The 19,870-nt window shown below is 41.9% G+C and overlaps 1 protein-coding gene across 1 annotated transcript in view; it reads right to left on the bottom strand.

Moving 5' to 3' along the window:
• BCL2L13 (BCL2 like 13) overlaps window positions 1-19,870 on the bottom strand; it is a 41,267-nt gene that overhangs the window by 14,463 nt on the left and 6,934 nt on the right. The window contains exons 2-4 of the mRNA XM_015417168.1: window positions 19,028-19,129; window positions 10,917-11,023; window positions 3,748-3,891 (exon numbers count right to left, since the gene is read on the bottom strand). Of these exons, the coding sequence (XP_015272654.1) occupies window positions 3,748-3,891; window positions 10,917-11,023; window positions 19,028-19,129 (353 nt within the window). The remainder of the gene's footprint in view (window positions 1-3,747; window positions 3,892-10,916; window positions 11,024-19,027; window positions 19,130-19,870) is intronic.

Raw genomic sequence — 19,870 nt, 5'->3', positions numbered from 1 at the left:
GGATTGTTCTACACAACCCTTTCAACAACTTTAACTAAATTAAATTGTACTTGTTCTTAGTTCTGCAACAGTTCAAGTTTCATTTAAATGCACGTATCTCACCCCACGGAACAAACTCCCCGTCAGGCTTCAAAATGTCCCCAGTGACGTATGTTTCTGTTCTGAGACAAAATGAAGTATCTGAAAGGTTTCTGCACTACCATCCAAAGCCAATATATTGAACCAGGCAACTTTGATCTATCAAGAAAAACATCTGACCATTATAGTCTAAAAAGCAACAGAGGTATAAACCACAGTGAAATACTAATTTCAAAAAAGGCATGAAACCATCATTGCTGATATGGAAATGAATTCCTCATGTACTATTCCTGTCAGAATTTGAAAAAAAAAACCTACCTCTAGAAATTCATTTCTAGACACACAACTGTTTTCATTACCTTAAACGAAAATATCAAGTCTGAAAATCAACCTCTGAGCCGGACAACAGGGGAAAAGATCATCTCTCTTCCAAATCATACTACGAACCCAGTAACAATGCAAAGACAAGCACATTAATACAATGCACATTCAAGCTCCACATTCACAGGTCAAGCAGATGTTGAATTCCAGTCATTTAATACCATCTTATACTTCAGTGCCAGTAAAACATAGCAAGCGGACTAAGGATGTCGCAGAATACTAACTTCCATGCAATGATCTTTAAACATCTTTTAGATTTCCCACAGCTTCTTTCTAGTGCACATGAAATACTGGAAATACTACTCTAATTGAAAAGGCTTACCCAAACTGGTTGTTCTTACTCTGCACTTTTCCCAGCAGAAGCTTCTGATACAGCAGATACAGCAAATAAGAGGGAGACGGAATGAACAAGGGAGGGGAGAGAGTTGCACACTGCACGTCAATTGTTTATGCCCTAATACAGCTTCAGGGCATACAGAGGAGCTAAGCTGCTTGCCAAATTAGAATGGAAGTTGCTTTCCATTGGGTCAATTTTTTTGTTTAAAATGCAACCTTTCTGTGACTGCTCTGGTTTCCACAAGCAGTGTCAGGAGAGAAAGCTACATCTTAAAAAATGCTAGGGAGGTAGAGGAAAGTGGATTTAATAGAAGTACAGTGTGCAAAGCAAGTAGACACTACTACACAGTGACATTTTCCCATCTCTTTCTGTGGCTTTAGAGTGGCCTCCAAATTTGGTAACAAGCTAGACGGGGTGACTATTTTTATACATGGATTACTCAGGCGAGTTCCAAAATTACAATAGCAATTCCATTATTCGCAAGATTTGCTCAAACAGCTTAAAAGGCAAAGATAACAAAAGATTGCCTATGCTTGTTTACTACAGACTCCCATGTAGAAAGCAAAAGGAACAGGCTGTAAACAACCAGAAAATAAGTAACTACCATCCTGTTCAATCAGCTATTGACCCAGCAACTATTGGCAAAAAGTTTCCAGTTTCACTATGCTGACACCACTTAATTACGGTCTAAAATTAAGACTCCTTAACTCCTCTTTGAGCATTCCGTATCACTGCAACATGGAACGTTTCCAACATAATTCAAAGTTCAAAAAGCAGCATACCGAGTCTAGAACTTACAGAACCACCAATGTGCCTCAGGTCTCCTGACACTGGATCGTCCTGCACAGAGAGGCTTGATAACAACGATAAGAAGTCTTGGCTGTACAAACCCCACCCCCTCTTTTTTTACTACATCCTGCCATTCTCACCATGGAAGAATAAAGGGAGGCTCCAAATCAACCTCCTCCCTGAAGAGCTGGGCAGTATAAACACTATTACATAAACTTTAACCATGAGCCTTTAGCTAGACCCTCCCATACAGGTTTCTCCCCCTTGGCCAGGTTCTGCATGGCATGCAACGGCAAGGTCTGACTGCGCCCTTTCTTGGACTCACGCAGCTTACAAAAAGTCTAATTCTAACGCACTGCCATTACTGGAGGTCCTCAAGGAATGTTATAAGCACCTTCTGAGCTTTAAGGCAGCACAGTTAAGTTACAGTAAACTTCTGACAACAGTATTTAAATGCAACAGAAATGACATGGGTTAATGGAATACTATGTTCTAAGAAACCATTCTAGCAATGTGAAACGTTTACATTCAAACTTCAAACATTACTCTCTTTACACATGCCTAATGGAGTTATAGTTTCTTCAACAAACCTAGCAACTCTAAACCCTGTGTACAATAAACAGATTAAGAACCTGTCCCACCCTTCTTCTCACAGCAGTTAATCACAAGCAAATGTATTCTGTTAAAAATAAATAAAAACCAACACCTCAGCTCTTTCCTCACCTTTCCTATTCAGTTTCAAAAATAGCTCTGGCCCTGTTCGTTATGCAGTTTCTGTCAGTCCAATTTAATGCCTGGTTAGAGGTGAACAGATAAGCGCATGGTTCATGGAGCAGCCTAGCCAGCTACAAACAGCCAACACTGAGAGAGGAACTAGGGGGTACTGTATGTTTTTGTAAGCAGCTATGTGCTGCAGTCAGTGTTTTTATACAAGGCTTTGCTTTTTAAACCCCTGAGGAATGGAACACAGTCTTCTGAGAGCTTCCACATCAAAAGGAGCGCTCTAAGAGTCATCTCCTTCCTGATATCTGTATATTAAAACAAGTCCCAGAGACATTTTCATTAAATCCTGGCCTGAAGCATAGCCAGATGTAACAGGCGCGCCCTTCGTTTTGCAGAAGTGAAGGTCACAGACAAAATTCCAAATTCCAAACGTTTGCTCAGTCAGGAACAACAAATAAACATTGCCCCCGCCAAGGGTCATGCTCATTCTCATAATAAACAAGGGGGATGGCCTTAGGAAGGGACAGCAGAAAAACAGGAAGTGAATGGTTAAGACAGCTGCCTGCATCCTTCTAGTACCCTTTTCGGAAGTAATATGCATAAAGCAAGATAATAAAATGAGACACTAGTAGTATAAGGTTTTTGAAGTTTAGACTTTCTAATCACTGAATATTCCTGATCAGCTTTACTTTCACAATAAAACCAACTTGAAGTCATTTCACTAATCCCAGATTAATTCCGCTTAAATCTGGCAATGTTCTGCCTCCCAGGGCAGAATAATCTGGGTGCCTGGTCAGCTCAAGATCAGCTATCGACATGAATCACCGAAATGTGAGGAAAACAAGTGGTGCGTTTTTGATGGGCTCCCACACAACCTTCAACTCACAATGCTTTTAAGCAGTATTTCAAATGGAACCCAATGCCCGCAGAAGACTGGATTTCCTGTTACAGCTTTACAAAAGGGAGTTCTAACTGCCTGAGTGGTAAAAGAAGAGAGACAGACACTTACTGAAAATTATACATGGAAATACTGTCAGACCCATTATTCTTTGCTGTGGATGTTACGAAGTTTACCAGAAGCAAAATCACCACCCCTTAAAGCACTCAGCAAATTAACGTATAACACCACACGGACTGAAGTTACCACCCAGGGCTATGAATACCCGAAATTTTCTTTCAAAATGCAAGAGAACATTCGTTTGGGAATAAACTTCGCCCCACATGAAGATAAGTGAGAATGTTAACAGAGCCCTTTCTCTTGGCACATAGTCCATATGAACCCACCCTACAGATTCCCAGCATGCTGTGTTACAGGCAGGAGGACTTGCTTGCCTTGGCACCTCAAGCAAATCTTAAATCCCGCTGTTGCACTGAGAGAACTGCAAATATCCCAGCTTTTGGTCTCAGGAGAAGGCTGTTTCCTGCATCGGCTCTCTTACCCATCCGCCTTGTTGGATGACGTAGTCTGCGACGTAGTCTTCTAGGTAGGTCACGCCAAACTGCAGCAGTGCGCCAAGTGGCTCCTGGCCCCGTCTTGTGAGCTCCATTAAGAACTGCTGAAGTATCACCAAAGGCACTAAAACCTTTTTAAAAAGAAAGTGGTAGTCAAGAACTGTAATATGCACTATGAAATTCAAAGACTGCTTCACTTACCTGTTGTATAAGTAACTTAACTACCTATTGAAAGCAAAGAATGCGCAAGAGAAATGTGGCATCTAAAGCCTAACTGGATGTTTGGAAAGAGTTTAGCAGAAATGGGAGTCTTCAGGTCCCTGGCATATAAGAGAGTCAGCATGGTACGGTGGTTAAAAGCAAGGGACTCTAATCTGGAGAACCGGGTTTGATTCCCCACTCCTCCCTGTGAAACCTGCTCGGTGACATCAGGCCAGTCATAGTCCTCTCAGAACCTTCTCAGTCCCACCTACCTCACAAGGTGCCTGTTGTGGGGAGAGGAAGGGAAAGGAGATTTTAAGCTGCTTTATCACTCCTTAAGGTAGAGAAAAGCGGGGTATAAAAACCCTACTCTTCTTCTTCTTCTAATTACACCAAACAAGAGGCCCTCTTATCGCTTTTCCTTAAGCTGCCTGCTGATGGGAGGCAAAGAGGAGTCACTGCAATCATCGCCGCTTTAAATTAAGGGACTGGTGTAGAGCGGCAGGAACAAAGATGGCGGGGAACGGAGGCACAGCTTCCCCACTGGCTGGGCTGAAAAGGGGGGAGATTTGGAAGGAAAGGAAGGGGAAACAGACAGCAATCCCATCAGTTTCCCCTGTTCATCCTTCCTCAGCTGACCTGGCATAAACCTATCTGGGGGGGAAAACACACCACCTCTGTATGCCGGATACTACCCACCACTGCCAGTTGCAGCCCTTACTGTAAAAGTGGATGGCCAGCAACGCAACTGCAACTTATGACAAAATAATGTTGTTGAAGCATTTTATCAGTTCATTATACTTATTCCCCACACGGCTCAGAACAGCTTATGTATGGTTTCCAGGCAATTCCCCATGCAGGCAGCTTATCAGGCAAGCCTGCTTAGTTTCAGCAGAGACCAATGTTAATATGTACCCTTCAAGGCCTTCCCCCATCCTATTTCTAGTATAAAATAGCATTTACTTTCTCTTTTCTTGCTTCCCCTAAAATTGCTCCTTCTGTGCTAGGCCACACTTCAAAACAGTAAAAGGAAAGCTCAAAAGTGCATCTTTTAGTGTAACTGGAGAAAGATTCATCAAGAGCATTAACGTGTAAAACCCCTGCTCCCAAATAATTTAACGTTCTTCCTGATGAAACAGAACATGAGAACCTTTTAAACTCTGGGCTGCTTTTCACAATGTCACTTTTAGTGCCAAGTCTAGGCGGAAAGAACTAGCAGAGTTAGAGCCAGCAATGCCTGAAAGAAATTGTCTGCAGGCTGAGCAGAATCTATCATTGTGTTTTAATAACACTTGCAGTGCACTAGATATGCAGTGATACACAGATGATAAGAACTAGACAGCTTCTAGGAGCTTTTTACAAGACAGAGGATGGGGTTCCAGATGCTTAGCTTGAAGCACTGGCGGGTGCTTTTGTTAGAACAGTTTATCGCAAGCTTGTCACCTGCTGTAAGGACAATGAACTATAATTCAGTGAAACAATGGGAGGATTCAAAAAAGTCAAAAAATCTTCTCCTGTGCAAGCTTGTCAGAATTCAAGTAGCTTTTCAACCTAAATCTTGGGACTGAGCCTACCCATATGTTAAGATCCTCACTGGAGGCCTTTGTTCTACATTTCCCCAACTTTAGAGGCTAGGGAGATGACTATGAGGCATACAGCATTCTCACAAGTAACATCTCGTCTGAGGAACTCCTTGCCCATCCATTTTCCTGGCTATTATTATGCCAAATAAAAACTGTTTTCCCAGGCTTTCCGTATGATGTGATGTGCAGTCTACAAGTGACCTGAACTGCTAACGGTTATGTTTGCTGTATTTTACTACTTTATTACTATTGTGTGGTGTTATTTTAAATGCTTTGCAAGCCACTTTGAAAATCACAGATAGAGAGGTAGGACAGAAATATCTGAAAATTATGTACCAAATTTGGACCATGGTACTTGTGATCGCTACTCAGCTATCACTGACCAAAGTAAATACTGTATTTCCACAAAGAGAACATTTGCCAGTTTTCAGCTACATCCATTTCGAACTCTCAGTCTAGAAGAAGAAGAGATTGGATTTATACCCCGCCCTTCACTACCCAAAGGTGTCTCAGAGCAGCTTACAAATTCCTTTTCCCTTCCCCTCCCCACAACAGACACCCTGTGAGGTAGGTGGGGCTGAGAGAGCTCTTGACAGAAACTGCTGTTTTTTCAAGAACAGCTCTTATCAGAACTACGGCTTGCCCAAGGTCATCCAGCCAGGTGCAAGTGGAGGAGAATCAAACCCGTTTCTCCCAGATTAGAGTCCGCGTACTTAACCACTACACCAAACTAGTAAAATCTATTTGCTTGCAGAATAGCATGTAGCATTTGTAATTCCCTTAACTGACAACTCAATGTTTCTCAACCATTTCATTTGCAGTAGCCTTACTTAGACTCTCTGCAGTTTGCTCCTGTAGAAATGTTCCTCAGTTTTAAAAAATGTTTAGAAAAAAGGGACAGGAAAAGCCTTAATTCTTTTCATTTCCCCTCCAGTTTGTGCATAAAAGGGCAGGTTTACCAGGAAAACAGCCGCAAGATAAAATACCAATACAGATGGCACAACAGAAGCTGCAGTAAAAGCAAAGTTCTCTTTATATGTACAATCATAATTATTTTTAAAGAGAAGATTCAGTCATAACGGTGGTACATAATTCATAGTCATTATAGTTTGTAACACTTTAATATTTGGGGAAAATCTTACTCGTTACAAATTTTCTTGTTTGCTATGCTGCACATTTTTAAAATGACTTTTCCTTCTAAATAAATTGAGTAGCGCATCAGAATGTGCCTCGTCAAACATTTATTTGTAAGAGTTATTTCTCATCGTTTAGCAGAACTTTGAGGAAGTGCAGGATTTAAAAAATGCAGTGAGACGGATCAACCACACTGTTGGAGTTAATCAGAGAAATCATAAAGGTCCAGGACCCATCAGTGCAAGGCACACAGCAGCAAGACCTTTCTGGTAGGGGGAAGTGTCCGGAACACCCAGAGAACTGCTGAGAGGTGGCGTTCTGAACTCCTCCCCCAAAATGTCTGGCTGCATCCCAGAGACTTGTAGACTAAGTTCAGAGAACAATCCAGGGGCAACATTCTGACTTCTCCTCCAAAGCTTCTTTGCTGCAACCCAGAGACCTGGAGGGCTGCCAGGAGATTTTATTTGGTGGGGAATGAGAGCTAAGTCCAGTTTTTGTCCTCTAGGAAAAGAAGCAGCCTATCAGATATAACTGACTAAGAAACACTGAGAAGAAGAGATTGGATTTATACCCTTCACTTAAAGTCTCAGAGCAGCTTACAATCTCCTCCCCCTCCCCCTCCCCACAACAGACACCCTGTGAGGTAGGTGGGGCTGAGAGAGCTCTTTCGAGGACTGCTCCTGAGAGAACAGCTCTGAGAGATCTTGTGACTGACCCAAGGTCACACCAGGAGCTGCATGTAGAGGAGTGGGGAAGCAAACCCAGTTCTCCCAGATTAGAGTCCATGCTCTTAACTACTACACCAAACTGGCTCTCAAGAAACTTTGCACAAGAAGAACGCCCAGTCACCACCACAACTTGGCTTTACAGAACCACTCACAGACCACAAACCTGATTTTCAAAAGAGAGTATGCTTAGAGCTGGGCATTGGTATTCAAAGAAAACCTTGCGTGACAAACATGTTAGTCAAAACAAAGAGTACTGGGAAACCTTAAAGAGTAGCTATTATTGTGGCATCACAGTTTGTGAGCCACAGCCCACTTTGAAGCTTTGCTCGCAGTTGTTTATTACTTAAATGAGTGCAGAAAGCCAATCAACCTTTAGATAACTATGTTAACATTACTATGCAGGCCACCTATGAAGGAAGACAAGTCCAAACAGCAAATAGTGTGAGAATGGGTGATGGAACTGGCAAAGCAAGTTGAAAAAAAGTTAAAGCGCTTGGGGCTCTTTAGCTTGGAGAAACGACGACTGAGGGGTGACATGATAGAGGTTTACAAGATTATGCAGGGAATAGAGCAGGTAGAGAAAGGTTCTGATTGATTGAAGGAATTCACTGTCACAGGAGGTGGCGGCGACTACAAGCATGGACAGCTTCAAGAGGGAATTGGACAAACATATGGAGCAGAGGTCCATCAGTGGCTATTAGCCACAAGGTATAGATAGGAACTCTCGGTCTGGGGCAAGTGATGCTCTGTATTCTTGGTGCTTTGGGGGGGCAACAGTAGGAGGGCTTCTGGTGCCCTGGCCCCACTGCTGGACCTCCTGATGGCACCTGGTATTTTTGGTCACTGTGTGACACAGAGTGCTGGACTGGATGGGCCACTGGCCTGATCCAACATTGGCTTCTCTTATGTATATCAGCAACTGCACATGTGAAACAGTGATGTGGTCTTTAATGGATCATGACTGGAGTTAAGGGAGCTGCTCATGATACCACCAGACCTGCCGGAAAGGTCCAGAGCAGGCCAGAGACAAAAACTTTGCACACGAAGATCTTTAACTCTAGCTTGCTCTCAAGCATTTCTTGTCAACTCCCTGTCTGTAATTAGAATGGGACTGGGATATCCTTTCAAAGCACGGTCTGGTTGCTGTCAGGACTGAGTGGCGCTTGCCAAGGACATCCAATTGCCTCTCTTATTACAGGCAGCGAGAGGACAAGTATGGCCAAAAGCATGCTAGAGGGGGAAGCTTTTTCAAATGCGAAGTATGTGTAGCCTGAGATCTGGAACCACATGGGAGGGGAGAAGGGAGCACGAATTTTCTCTCACCCAATAACTATTATTGCTCAGGTCAAGAAGGGCAGCCAGGGTGGGGCGGGGGGACATTTCTGCTGCCCAGGGCCGGTTCACCACTCAAGTGAAGCAAGTAAGTGGCCTCTTGGGAGTGCCAAACCGGCAGCAGGCTGTGAAGGAGGCAGGAGGTAGCTGAGAAGGTGTGTGGCTGGTCTGATGCCACCCACCCAAGATGTTTCATGCAAGCCAGTCTGTAGAGACATTCACCCTGCAGCTCACCTGGGATGTGCAGCAGTAGAACAGGGACACGCTCGCTCTCTGCTGCTGCTGACTTTGGGGTGGGAGGCAGAAGGGCCAGACAACAGATGAAAGGTAGTGCTCTGACAATTCCCCCTCCCCCCCAAGAGACACTTCATGCTGCATCCCAGAGGCTTGTAGGAGAATTGGTGGGGGCAGGGGGAACTGTTGCCTCTCACCGCTCAGAGAACACCCGAGAGGCAGCATTCCAACCCCTCTCTTGGGGGAAGGGAAGCTTCTAATTGCATCCCGGGGGGCCTTGCAGAGAGGCAACAAGACGTTTTCCAGGGTTAGGGGTCAAAATGATGCCCCTCACCCAATTTATTTATCATCTTTACTGATTTATTTCTCCTTTCTCTCAGGATGCAAGGCAAAGTGACAACAATATTCAAACAATCTGATAAAAAAACAGCAAACATTAAAACAATAAATATAAAAATACATTAAACCCCAATCGAAAAACAACTTATGCCCCCAGCAGCAGGGTACTTTCTGCTTTGCCCAGATTCGGGCTTCCCGAAAAGCTCCCAAGTAAGTCTTACAGTCTCACTGGAAAGCCAGGAGAGTAAAGGCTCTCCTGGGAGGCTGTGCCACAGACATGGGCAGCCACCGAAACAGCACAAGCCAGAAAAAGCTGAAGACACACTGGCAGCTCCCTCCTGAAGCCTCAGGGGAGGTGGCTGTAGGCCACACAACATTGCTCCACTGTACAGCACGCAGCCTGCATGTTGTGCACCCATGCTGTAAACAAACCTCAGAGGAGAGAGAATTAGTGTCAGATATTCTTACAAATTCCAGCATGGCAGCTTTTGGGAGTGTCTAGCTCAGTGCAGAAACTATGTTTTGATTTGCAAAGAAAATCTTGAGTTTTGCAAGAAAGTAATCTAAATCCTTTATGGCTCAAAACTTTTACACATTATGCTTGTATTTGCATCATTTATTCAACCTCTGCTAGTCATAAAGTGGCAGTTTGTCAAGCTCGGGCCTCGCTTGCCATAGAAAGCTGTCTAGCCAAACTCATGGTCTGTTGCATTAGGGATTAACTACTTTCTCAGACGTGCTTATTCCACTGTTTTCATCTACATGTACTCCGGGGCCAAATACTTCACTGCTGTTTATCTTCTCTGCTAGGAAGGGGGGGAGTGGATATGTGTGTGAATGTCTGCTTAAGCTTGAATAGCGCCAGCTCGTAGCAGTCTGCAAGACCCTGAGAATTGTATACTCTCAGTGTCCACCATGACCTTGTAACGCAGGGAGCTTTTAGATAATGTAACCGTTGGTTTGCAGGTGCGGGGGGTGGTCACAAGGGCCAGCTTGAATCTTTGGCAGGCTGAATGAGAATACTGATTGGGTGACTGGCACGGGGGGCATGTCCTGCTTATTTATTTATTTTATTTATTTGTTTGATTTATACCCTCCCCGCGAGCAGTATAGTAGTATAGGGCAGGAACTGGCATCCGGAGGCCAGTTCCGACACAAAATCTGTCTATGCTTGGAATCTCTCTACCTCTCAATAAACAAATCTTGTTGCTACAAGAGTGTTGTGGGAGTGACTGCATCCAGGACTTGACAGCAATGCCCAGAACTGAAGCCCCACTAACAAGTATCTGAAATGCTGTTTTGCTTCCCCACTGGCTTATTAAATTTTGACAGCATTTCACTCATATTTACATCTATCTATGAAGTAATGGGTGTAAGCTTCATTTTTAAGACAAGAACAAGGAAAACAGATTCTCAGGAGGCTAAATTCCTTTCTAGTCTTCTGCAAGAATGGTGTACCCTAAACTTGAGTGTAGATATTGCCTGGAAGATGTGCACTGCAAGACAGACCAACCTGTTCAAACATACAGTGCAGATGTCTCAAAACTGATACTAAACTGCATTCAACATGTAGCCAATTCAAAGTAAAGCCGAGCTGGTCTGTACCTTGCTCCATCCAGTGGCAAGGGCTGCTGCCTCCTGCGTCCTTTCCCTGTATTCCTGATAAGTCACTGGCCTGCAGACAAGAGACCAAAACAGAGACTTATAAGGGGCTGGGGGAAGAGGCTAAACAAAATATCATATTCAGTTTTCAACCAGTATTTCTGCACACAGAGTTCCATTGGTTATACCAGTACAACACTTACCAGCAACATCAGATCAAACAATGAGCTAGATTAATATAACTTTTGCTGAATTTTCATTCAAGCCATAGACAGGTAAGTAAATATTGGAACAATGGGAAATTATTATTTTTTTTAAAAAGAAAAGATTTTTTAGGGATGGTGTGATAGGTCATCATCACCAACCTCCATTGTACAAAGTAAACTTGTTGCAAGCAGGAAGGGTGCTGAGATGGAAGCAAAACATCAGTCATCAGTGTCTGGTGATCGTCCCAAGCTGCGCGGAAAACTACACTTTTAGCCCATCCTTCTTTTAACTTGTAACTCCATGAAAGATAGATTTATCCTCATAACCACCTTATTACATCCATTAGGCCACAGAGGCTACCTGCTCAGCATCACAGCTGAGTGGGAATTCGAATTTGTCTCTCACAGCCAAACATATAACAGAACCATATAATAGAATTTGCATGCTGTTTACCAGGGCTTTTTTTTGTAGAAAAAGCCCAGCAGGAACTCATTAGCATAATAGGCCACACCCAATAGCATAAACTCATTAGCATATTCGGCCTCACCCTAACAGCACACCTCATTAGCATATTAGGCCACACCCCGTGTTACTAGAAGTGTGGTCATCCAGCCACACCCACCTTTTGCTTCTTATTCTATTTACTTTGTTTATTGTCAAAACCCAGGGCATTTTTTGTAGCAGGAATTTCTTTGCATGTTAGGCCACACCCCCCTAATGTAGCCAATCCTAATGCGTTTCTGCTGTTGGGTGTGGCCTATTATGCTAATTAGTTCCTGCTGGGTGTGGCCAGTTCGGGAGCCAGCCTGTGCGTTCCTGCCCAAAAATAGCCCTGCTGTTTACTAATTTAATATAAAGGCATACTTTTTACAGAACTAAAGCACTGGGGTCTTGCCAGCTGATATACAGCACAGTAGCTTCAGGTATACCCAGGTACTTGTGGAAGAGGACTTTATACAAAAAAAATGACCACAAAGCCATGTGACGCATTAGAAACCTAACTTTCTTCATGCCTGTTTCAAAAAGCAATTTGCTGTGCATTGATACTCAAGAAACACGTTCAAGGCATCCTTAAACACACAGATCTCTGCAGTGTGATTCTGCCTATAAATATCATTTACACAAGTTGCTTTATACAAGCAGACTTTATTAAGAACTGCTGAAATCAGTTTCCCATCTGTTCCTTTGCGTAATAGCATATGCTCAAAAAGAAATCCTATTGTGGTAAAGTAAGCACCTCAGATGTTTTTAAACTAAAAGCACAAAATACAAGTCTTTTAAATAAATAATAAATAGTATGAAATTTGGTGCCACTAGGGTTGGCCCTAGTGAGGACTTGGATGGGAGACCACCAAGGAAGTCCAGGGCTGCTATGTCAAGTATAAGTTTATTGCCTTAGCCGTAGGCCATAACATAATACCTTAGACTATAAAATGGTAATGTAAACAATAAACTGCGGAGGCCGCGGAAGCCGCACCGGAGAGAACTGGAAGAAGTCGCCCACTCGCCGGATAAACGAACGATAGGAGCCGGGAGGGTACCTGGTAGGGCTCCCCCCACCCCAGATGTACTGTGGCCATAGTTAGGGTTTCTGCATAGGTCTCTGCACCATGCACTGTGTAAGCCGCTCAGAGCCCTTCGGGGGTGAGCGGGGTACAAATTGAAAGTATAAATAAATAAATATAAAAATATATATCAGTATACTCCTTACCTGAAGAAGTGAGCAGTGACTGGGCTAGAGGGGGCTGGGCTAGATGGACGCGCAACCACACCTCATAACCGTCATTCATTCTCATTCATTCATTCATTCATTCATTCATCGGAATAATAGGGATGGTGTACCTTAGCCTAGGGGCTTCATGCCATGGGCATCTCAGAGTATAATGTACAATATCATCAACTTCCCCCATATCACAAAGTCGGGGGGGGGGGGCAGGGATACCAAAGGGTTGCTATGCAAAAGCAGGCAATGGCAAAGCACCTCTGTTCATCTCTTGCCTTGAAAACCCTCCACCACCATCACCACCATGAAACCTGGTACAAAATAAATTTGGTATGCTATATCCTGCTTAACCCAGCTGAACTAAATTTTGCCTTATTAGCGTCTGTAAATTAAATTTAAATAAAACAAATAGTTTTATGTTAAGGTCCTCAAATTTCTTCATTTTAAGGGCTCCCCTTAAAGGGCACCCAGAATTGCTCATTTTAAAATCTGGGACTTGCTCATATAGCTGAATACCAGTTAGCACAAGGAAGCAAAGTAAAAGGCGATGCTACACTCACAGCTCCATTACATGCAGCAGTGCTAAAGTATCTTTCAGAAGAAAAAAGTACTGCTATTAAAAATCTAGATCAGTATTTTACGTTCGCATAGAAAACATCCAGGCATAAATACGCATAAAAATCTGGAGACTGTCTCTAACTGCTATATCACTGACTATACAAGATGTAATTAAAATGCATTATTTCATGCATTTATCAGAGATTTTGCTTTACCTCAGTTACACTTTTACACTATTTGCAATACATTACATGGTTATAAATACACACAACACATAATCTGAAACAGGACATGTAGTTGACTGTAGCACCGTATCATAAAGCCAATACACTAAACTGTATTCTTCTTCACAGTTGTTAAGACTTAAGCATATCCCCGCACTAAACTGGAAAGCTCTATGCTGCTGTGTCTATTATACATATCAATAAGCTACAGTTCTGTCAGAATGTCAGGATGTTTTGAAACAATCTGCATGTTCTCTGAATTCAAGATGTGGTCTTAAAACATCTATGACTATGAATTAGTTTCCCAAAATAATTGGACAGAAGATTTGACTGATCTGCTAAACATTCACATTATACCAGACACAGAAAGGTTTCCATTTGAAACTAAAATACTATACATGAAACAGCATAATACAAACAGCATCAATATAAAAGGCCCAAACTGAGCACACCTTAACAAATTCCAGGAGCCACTGAAGATTTATACATCACTAATGTCAGTGGAACCTCTCTTGAATTTTCCACACAACATTGCCTTGGGTTTATTGTAGAAAGCACAAAGTAAGAACAGAAAGCGTTCATGCAACTCCACTCTAGCATTCCCTTTTCCAGGACATTATATTGGTCTGGAAAACTATTTCTGTGTTTGACAGTGTAAGTACAGACAGTAACTCAAGTATCTGAAGCCAAAATCAATGTGTCATTTTCCTCCCAAATGAAAAAGAAACCTCAAACACTAGTTTATCATATGCCATTCATCTGGAGCAAGTTTCAGTGGTTCCCCAGCAATCATTTGAAGACCCGGGGGGGGGGGGGGGCAGGCACCCCCCCCCCCCCGAGGACTTTTAAACTCTGACAGGAAAAAAAGAGGAAATCTGGGGGAGCACTGAAAAGAAACTCCTATAATAAAGTTTTTATTAGAATTACTAAAATGCTTCCTAAGGCAATGTTTTTCACATTCAAAATGTAAAGCATGAAACTGGAGCAATGAAAAACGAACTCTTATACTGTAGAAATAAGTGTAAATAATTTTGGCAACAAGTAGTATGCTGTAATATGTTTATTTATATTTAATTTAATTTATAACCCACTCTCCCTGAAACTGACTCAGAGCGGGTGAAAACAATTTATAGCTATACAATTAAAACCTTCTAAAAAGCAGCATACATTTAATCAATTTTTTCTACAATTTTTATTTCTTCCTACCTGTCAGATGGCAAATATTAAAAGATAACGTGTGCTACAGCAGGATAGGGAGTAACAGTTTGCAACTCTTTCTTAAATGTTGGGTACACTTGATTATTTTCCTTACAGAAATATGTTAAATAGTACCATTTAATTTTTTTCTAAATGATGCATTTAATGTTGTTAAAACAGTAGAACTAGCTTTTGCAGGGGAAACAAAGCCCACTTTCCCCCCAAGGATTCAAAATTTCCAAAAATTTTACATCATCCAAATGGCAAACACCCGTTTATGTTAGCTTAAAGCTCTGTGCTTGGATGGTGAAACTACACATCTACAAACTAGGTGATAGGTAACATCCTTCAAGTGTTTCTCTAGTTAATTTAAACTGCATGTTCCTGACTTAAAATTAACATAACTTGACAGAGGTACAGCATTACAATAAAGGCAAACGTGGAGAAGAGTCACAGGATAAATATTAAACATGCAGGATAGCTACAGGTTTTAGAACAAAGTATTATTTGAGGAACTACTTACACATCTCAGTTATTTATTTCATGTAAGAAAATCTTTTCCCCAGTATTTGTATGCACAACTACAGGCCCTCTGACTTCATTTTTCTATTCTACAGCGGCTACTCTGGACTGTAAGAAGTGTTTACTCAAGACATACAGAACAGTCTTCAATAGAACTGAGAGGATACAGCTGAGGACCTGATCAGTCCATCTTTGGATCCATCACTCTAGAACCCAAGATGTATTTCCAATAGGGTTGGGAAATACATGGAGATTTTTTGGGGTAGAGGGGACTTGAGGAGGGCAGGGTTTGGGGAGTGGAGGGATTTCAATGGAGTATAAAGAGTCCACCTTCCAAAGCAGCCATTTTCTCCAGGTGAGCCAATCTCAGTCACCTAGAGATCAGCTGCAATCCCGGGAGATCTCCAGCCACCACCTGGAGGTTGGCAACCCTAAATTCCAATGTTTTATTTCACGTTCAAACGGGGGGAGGGGGGAAGCTTTGCAGGTCAAACTTCCCTGAAAACTCTGTAGGCTTCTATATATTGCAGCACTACATGTAGCAGAGGTCCTTCAGTGGCTATTAGCCACAAGGTATAGATAGGAACTCTTGATCTGGGGCAAGTGATGCTCTGTATTCTTGGTACTTGGGGGGGGGGGACAGTGGGAGGGCTTCTGGTGTCCTGGCCCCACTGCTGGACCTCCTGATGGCACCTGGTATTTTTGGCCACTGTGTGACAGAGTGTTGGACTAGATGGGCCATTGGCCTGATCCAACACTGGCTTCTCTTATGTTCTTAGAGACAAAGGAAAAAAATACAATAATTTGGCAAAATCCCACGCTTATATTATAGGTAGAATACCAAGTTTATCAAGCTGTTGTGGTGTCAGTTATCTTATCCCACTAGCATTCACACTACTGACACAAAATAAAGTGCCAATACTATGTTCACGACCACATCTCTACACATTCATTTGAAAGAACGTTAACGAAGTTAAAACTTCCTATCTCATGTTAACATTGAGGGCCTAACCCCCACTAAGTGGAAAACAAAAAAAAACAAACTGACTTACATTAAACACGTTTCTGTGCTACCTCAACGCAATTTCTCTATTACTTCCTACTTGCTCCTCATATTAAAGGCCAGGAGCGCTCCCACTATGAGAATGGGGAAGTAGTTCCAATAGCAGATGTTTACCCAAGATATGTTTGGTAACATCTGGGGTACCTAAAATATAGAGATATCAGTATTAGCCCCACGGCACTGTAGTATGGCAACCAGAATTTAAACATTTAAAGGACACTATCCTGACTACTATCTAGTATGCAAGAAACTCATACGCTGAGAACTTACAACTAACAGCACAGTGGCTTTTGAAGGGTGTACTTATTATGGCTGAACAACACTCACAGCCTAAAAAGATGGAAAACCTTCAGTTCATTTCATGCACCAGAGGCCAGTGTCTGTTTAAGAAGGCAAACTGAAACAGGTTTACAAAGAAGTGTACCAAAAGGTATTTACATCATCAGCATTATCATAATTGTGAGAATTGTAAGAGCAAGTACCTTCCTGCTGGTTACACAGAGAAGATCCTTGTGGCAGGTGGCAGGTGATGCAAATAGAATGTCTTGCACAGCCAATCAAATCTCCAATGGCTAATCGGCCCCACTTGGCCCTCCCTACCTTCTAAAAACACTTGGTGGACAATGGGTAAGGCGTCACACTGGGTAACCCTGGTATAAGCTGTCACAAGAGTCAAAGCTCCCTTGACTCTCGAAAGCTTATACTCTGGAAACCTTGATGGTCTTTAAGGTGTTACTAGACTTGAATCTTGTTCTTCTACTGCATACCAACATTGCTACCCTCCTGAAATCATCTTAGTGCTACAGGATGGCTGCACTATAAGAACATGAATTAGTATTAGTTCCTAAAAAATACAGCATGAAATAAATACAGAGTACTTCAGACAGTTTTGAACCCAAGATTCATTTTTGGCCTTTCATAATTTTGCTAGCAAAATGCCCATCACTATATTGGCTACTGCACAGTGCAATAGGAAGCCCCTTATACCAAAGTGTTAACTGCCCTATATGCAATGCATCTCTGCACACTCGTTGTTGTTGTTCAGTCGCACAGTCAAATCCGACTCTTTGCGACCCCATGGACTGCACACTCTACCCTGACCTTTATTTTTTCTTGGTATGATTGAAATCTGGAAACTAGTTCCTATCTATTTATTTTATTCAGTTTCTATACCGCCCATTCCCCAGATAGGGCTTTAATATTTTAATATTTCAGGGGATTTATAAAATTGGCTCAGATATGTAAGCTGCCCTATCCTTCACTCCTACTCAGCGCAAGGTTAGCTATGCTGTTGTGCCATTTTTAATCAAAGATGTTAATTATTATACCATCATTTACAGGTCTCAAAAATTTCACAAACACTACAAAAAAGCAGACAATGGTATGAAAACAACAGGTGTTTTGGTTTAACTTCCACGAGCGTACAGCTTTACCATTTCTCATTTCTTCATTACCACTCTATTAGTCTCTTCTTGCAGAAAGTGTTCCTACCAATTGTTGTCTGTTGATTAGTTATTTGATCAGAATCAGACAAAGAGATCACGTATGCATATACATGACAGCTGGTAAAGTGTAGTGATTAGGAGAGCCCAGAAATTTGAACTTTGATCATCATTTCATTCATAGTAGTAGTTTTACTCTCAGGTTCTGCCCCTGTCATCAATATGGTGAGAAGACAATATTGAGCTCCTTTGCAAGGCAGTAGTAAGAATGACTGAAATACTGTGTGTGGTACTTTGAGAGCTCAGAAAAGTCAAAACAAAATTATTATTTAGGATAAGAAAACTGATTTGACCTATATTAGTGAAATCAGATTGTGATGGTAACGAATAAAGAATACTTAAAAACTAGCATGATGTAGTGGTTAAAGTCTCAGACTAGGATCTGGGAGACCCAGGTTCGAATCCCCACTGTCACGAAAGCTTGCTGGGTGACCTTGGGTCAGTCACACACTCTCAGCCTAACCTACCTCACAGGGTTGTTGTGAGCATAAAACAGAGGGAAGGAGAATGATGTAAGCCACTCTGGAACCCCACTGGTGAGAAAGGTGGGGTATTAAAATCAATCAATAAATATCAATCCAGTACAACAACTGTGTGGTAAATAAATATGCTACGTCATTCTAAATTCATAAAAGCACAATCCAAGCAAAGTACATAATTTAAGTTCCACTGAGTCTAATAGGAGAATTAAGCATATGATTACCTGTCTTTCATATAAATCAATAAGATCTAAAAGTTCCTAACTTTGGGCTGGATCAAGCCCTAACAGTACAATTACTGTAAATTCGGAAATGCTGAGGCTATAAAGAGAATGAGCAAATAGCCTTTGGGATGGATCAGAAACATTTATGCATTTAGACTTAAAGCAGTTTGCAGTTAAGCAGTCAATCGCTAATGGAAATAATGTTTTGGTGATTTATTCAAGGACACAATTTTGTCTCATCAGATGATATAACAAGAAAATAAAGCTGTATTGCTCACTAAAACACTTGCATTTTAAACTATATATTACACTGATATATTTGCCTATGTTATAGAGACTTGTGAGTAGGAAATCTCAACTTTAAGCCAGAACAACATTACCAATACAGGAAGAAAATCCACCAATATACACAGACCTTCCAAAATTTCTTCATCAAGATGTTTCAGTTCTTCCTCAATTTCTGCTTTAACTTTCTCCAGAACCTCCTTATCTAAAGCCTGGGAGCCTGTAGATGGATCTGTCATTGGAATAAATCAAAGAGCTCAGCTAAGAGGCTGCCCCGTCAAGGGATGTATAAGGCGGAAAGACAGCAAACATTAACAACAACAAAAATCACTTAATTCTATTGAAACAAAATTTTAAAAGCTTCTTTCTTGCATTTGACAAGTACTGCAAAAACAGGAACGGCGACTGAGTGTTTATGTCACAACAGCATCTGAGTTACGGATACCTCTATACACAGCAAATCCCTCGCAGTGAAGGAAAAATCCATCAGAAAACCAGTAAGCAACAATAAACTTTAAAGCAGGGGTCAAACTCATTTGTTATGAGGGCCGGATCTGACATAAATGAGACCTTGTTGGGCCGGGCCACATGTGACATAAAATGTAATGCCAGATAGCGGAGATATAACCTTTATAAAGGACACCAACACAAAGGGTTTTTTTTACTTAAAATAAAAACATGCTTAAAACATTAGCACTCTTGCAATATTTTGTTTATTTAATAGTGTCTGATAACTGACTTCCGGTTGATGGCGGCACGCTAGGCAGACGCATCTCCCGGACCTCCCGGGGATGCGGTCTGTGCATAACAATGCAAAGCGGGGTTGGAAGACCAGATATGAATGTGAGTCGGACTGAGCAAAACGACGGTTAAAGAGAAAAAGAAAGCTCCCTACCCCATGTTGAAAAACGGAAAGTGAGGCGGGCGGGGGAGGGACGTCTCCAAACCGCATAAACGTTTGAGTGAATCGAGG

This window comes from Gekko japonicus, unplaced genomic scaffold, assembly GCF_001447785.1.
Source record: "Gekko japonicus isolate JY-2015 unplaced genomic scaffold, Gekko_japonicus_V1.1 scaffold1297, whole genome shotgun sequence".
Taxonomy (NCBI): domain Eukaryota; kingdom Metazoa; phylum Chordata; class Lepidosauria; order Squamata; family Gekkonidae; genus Gekko; species Gekko japonicus.
The sequence above is the reverse complement of the archived record's forward strand: the minus strand, read 5'-3'. Positions and strand labels throughout refer to the sequence as shown.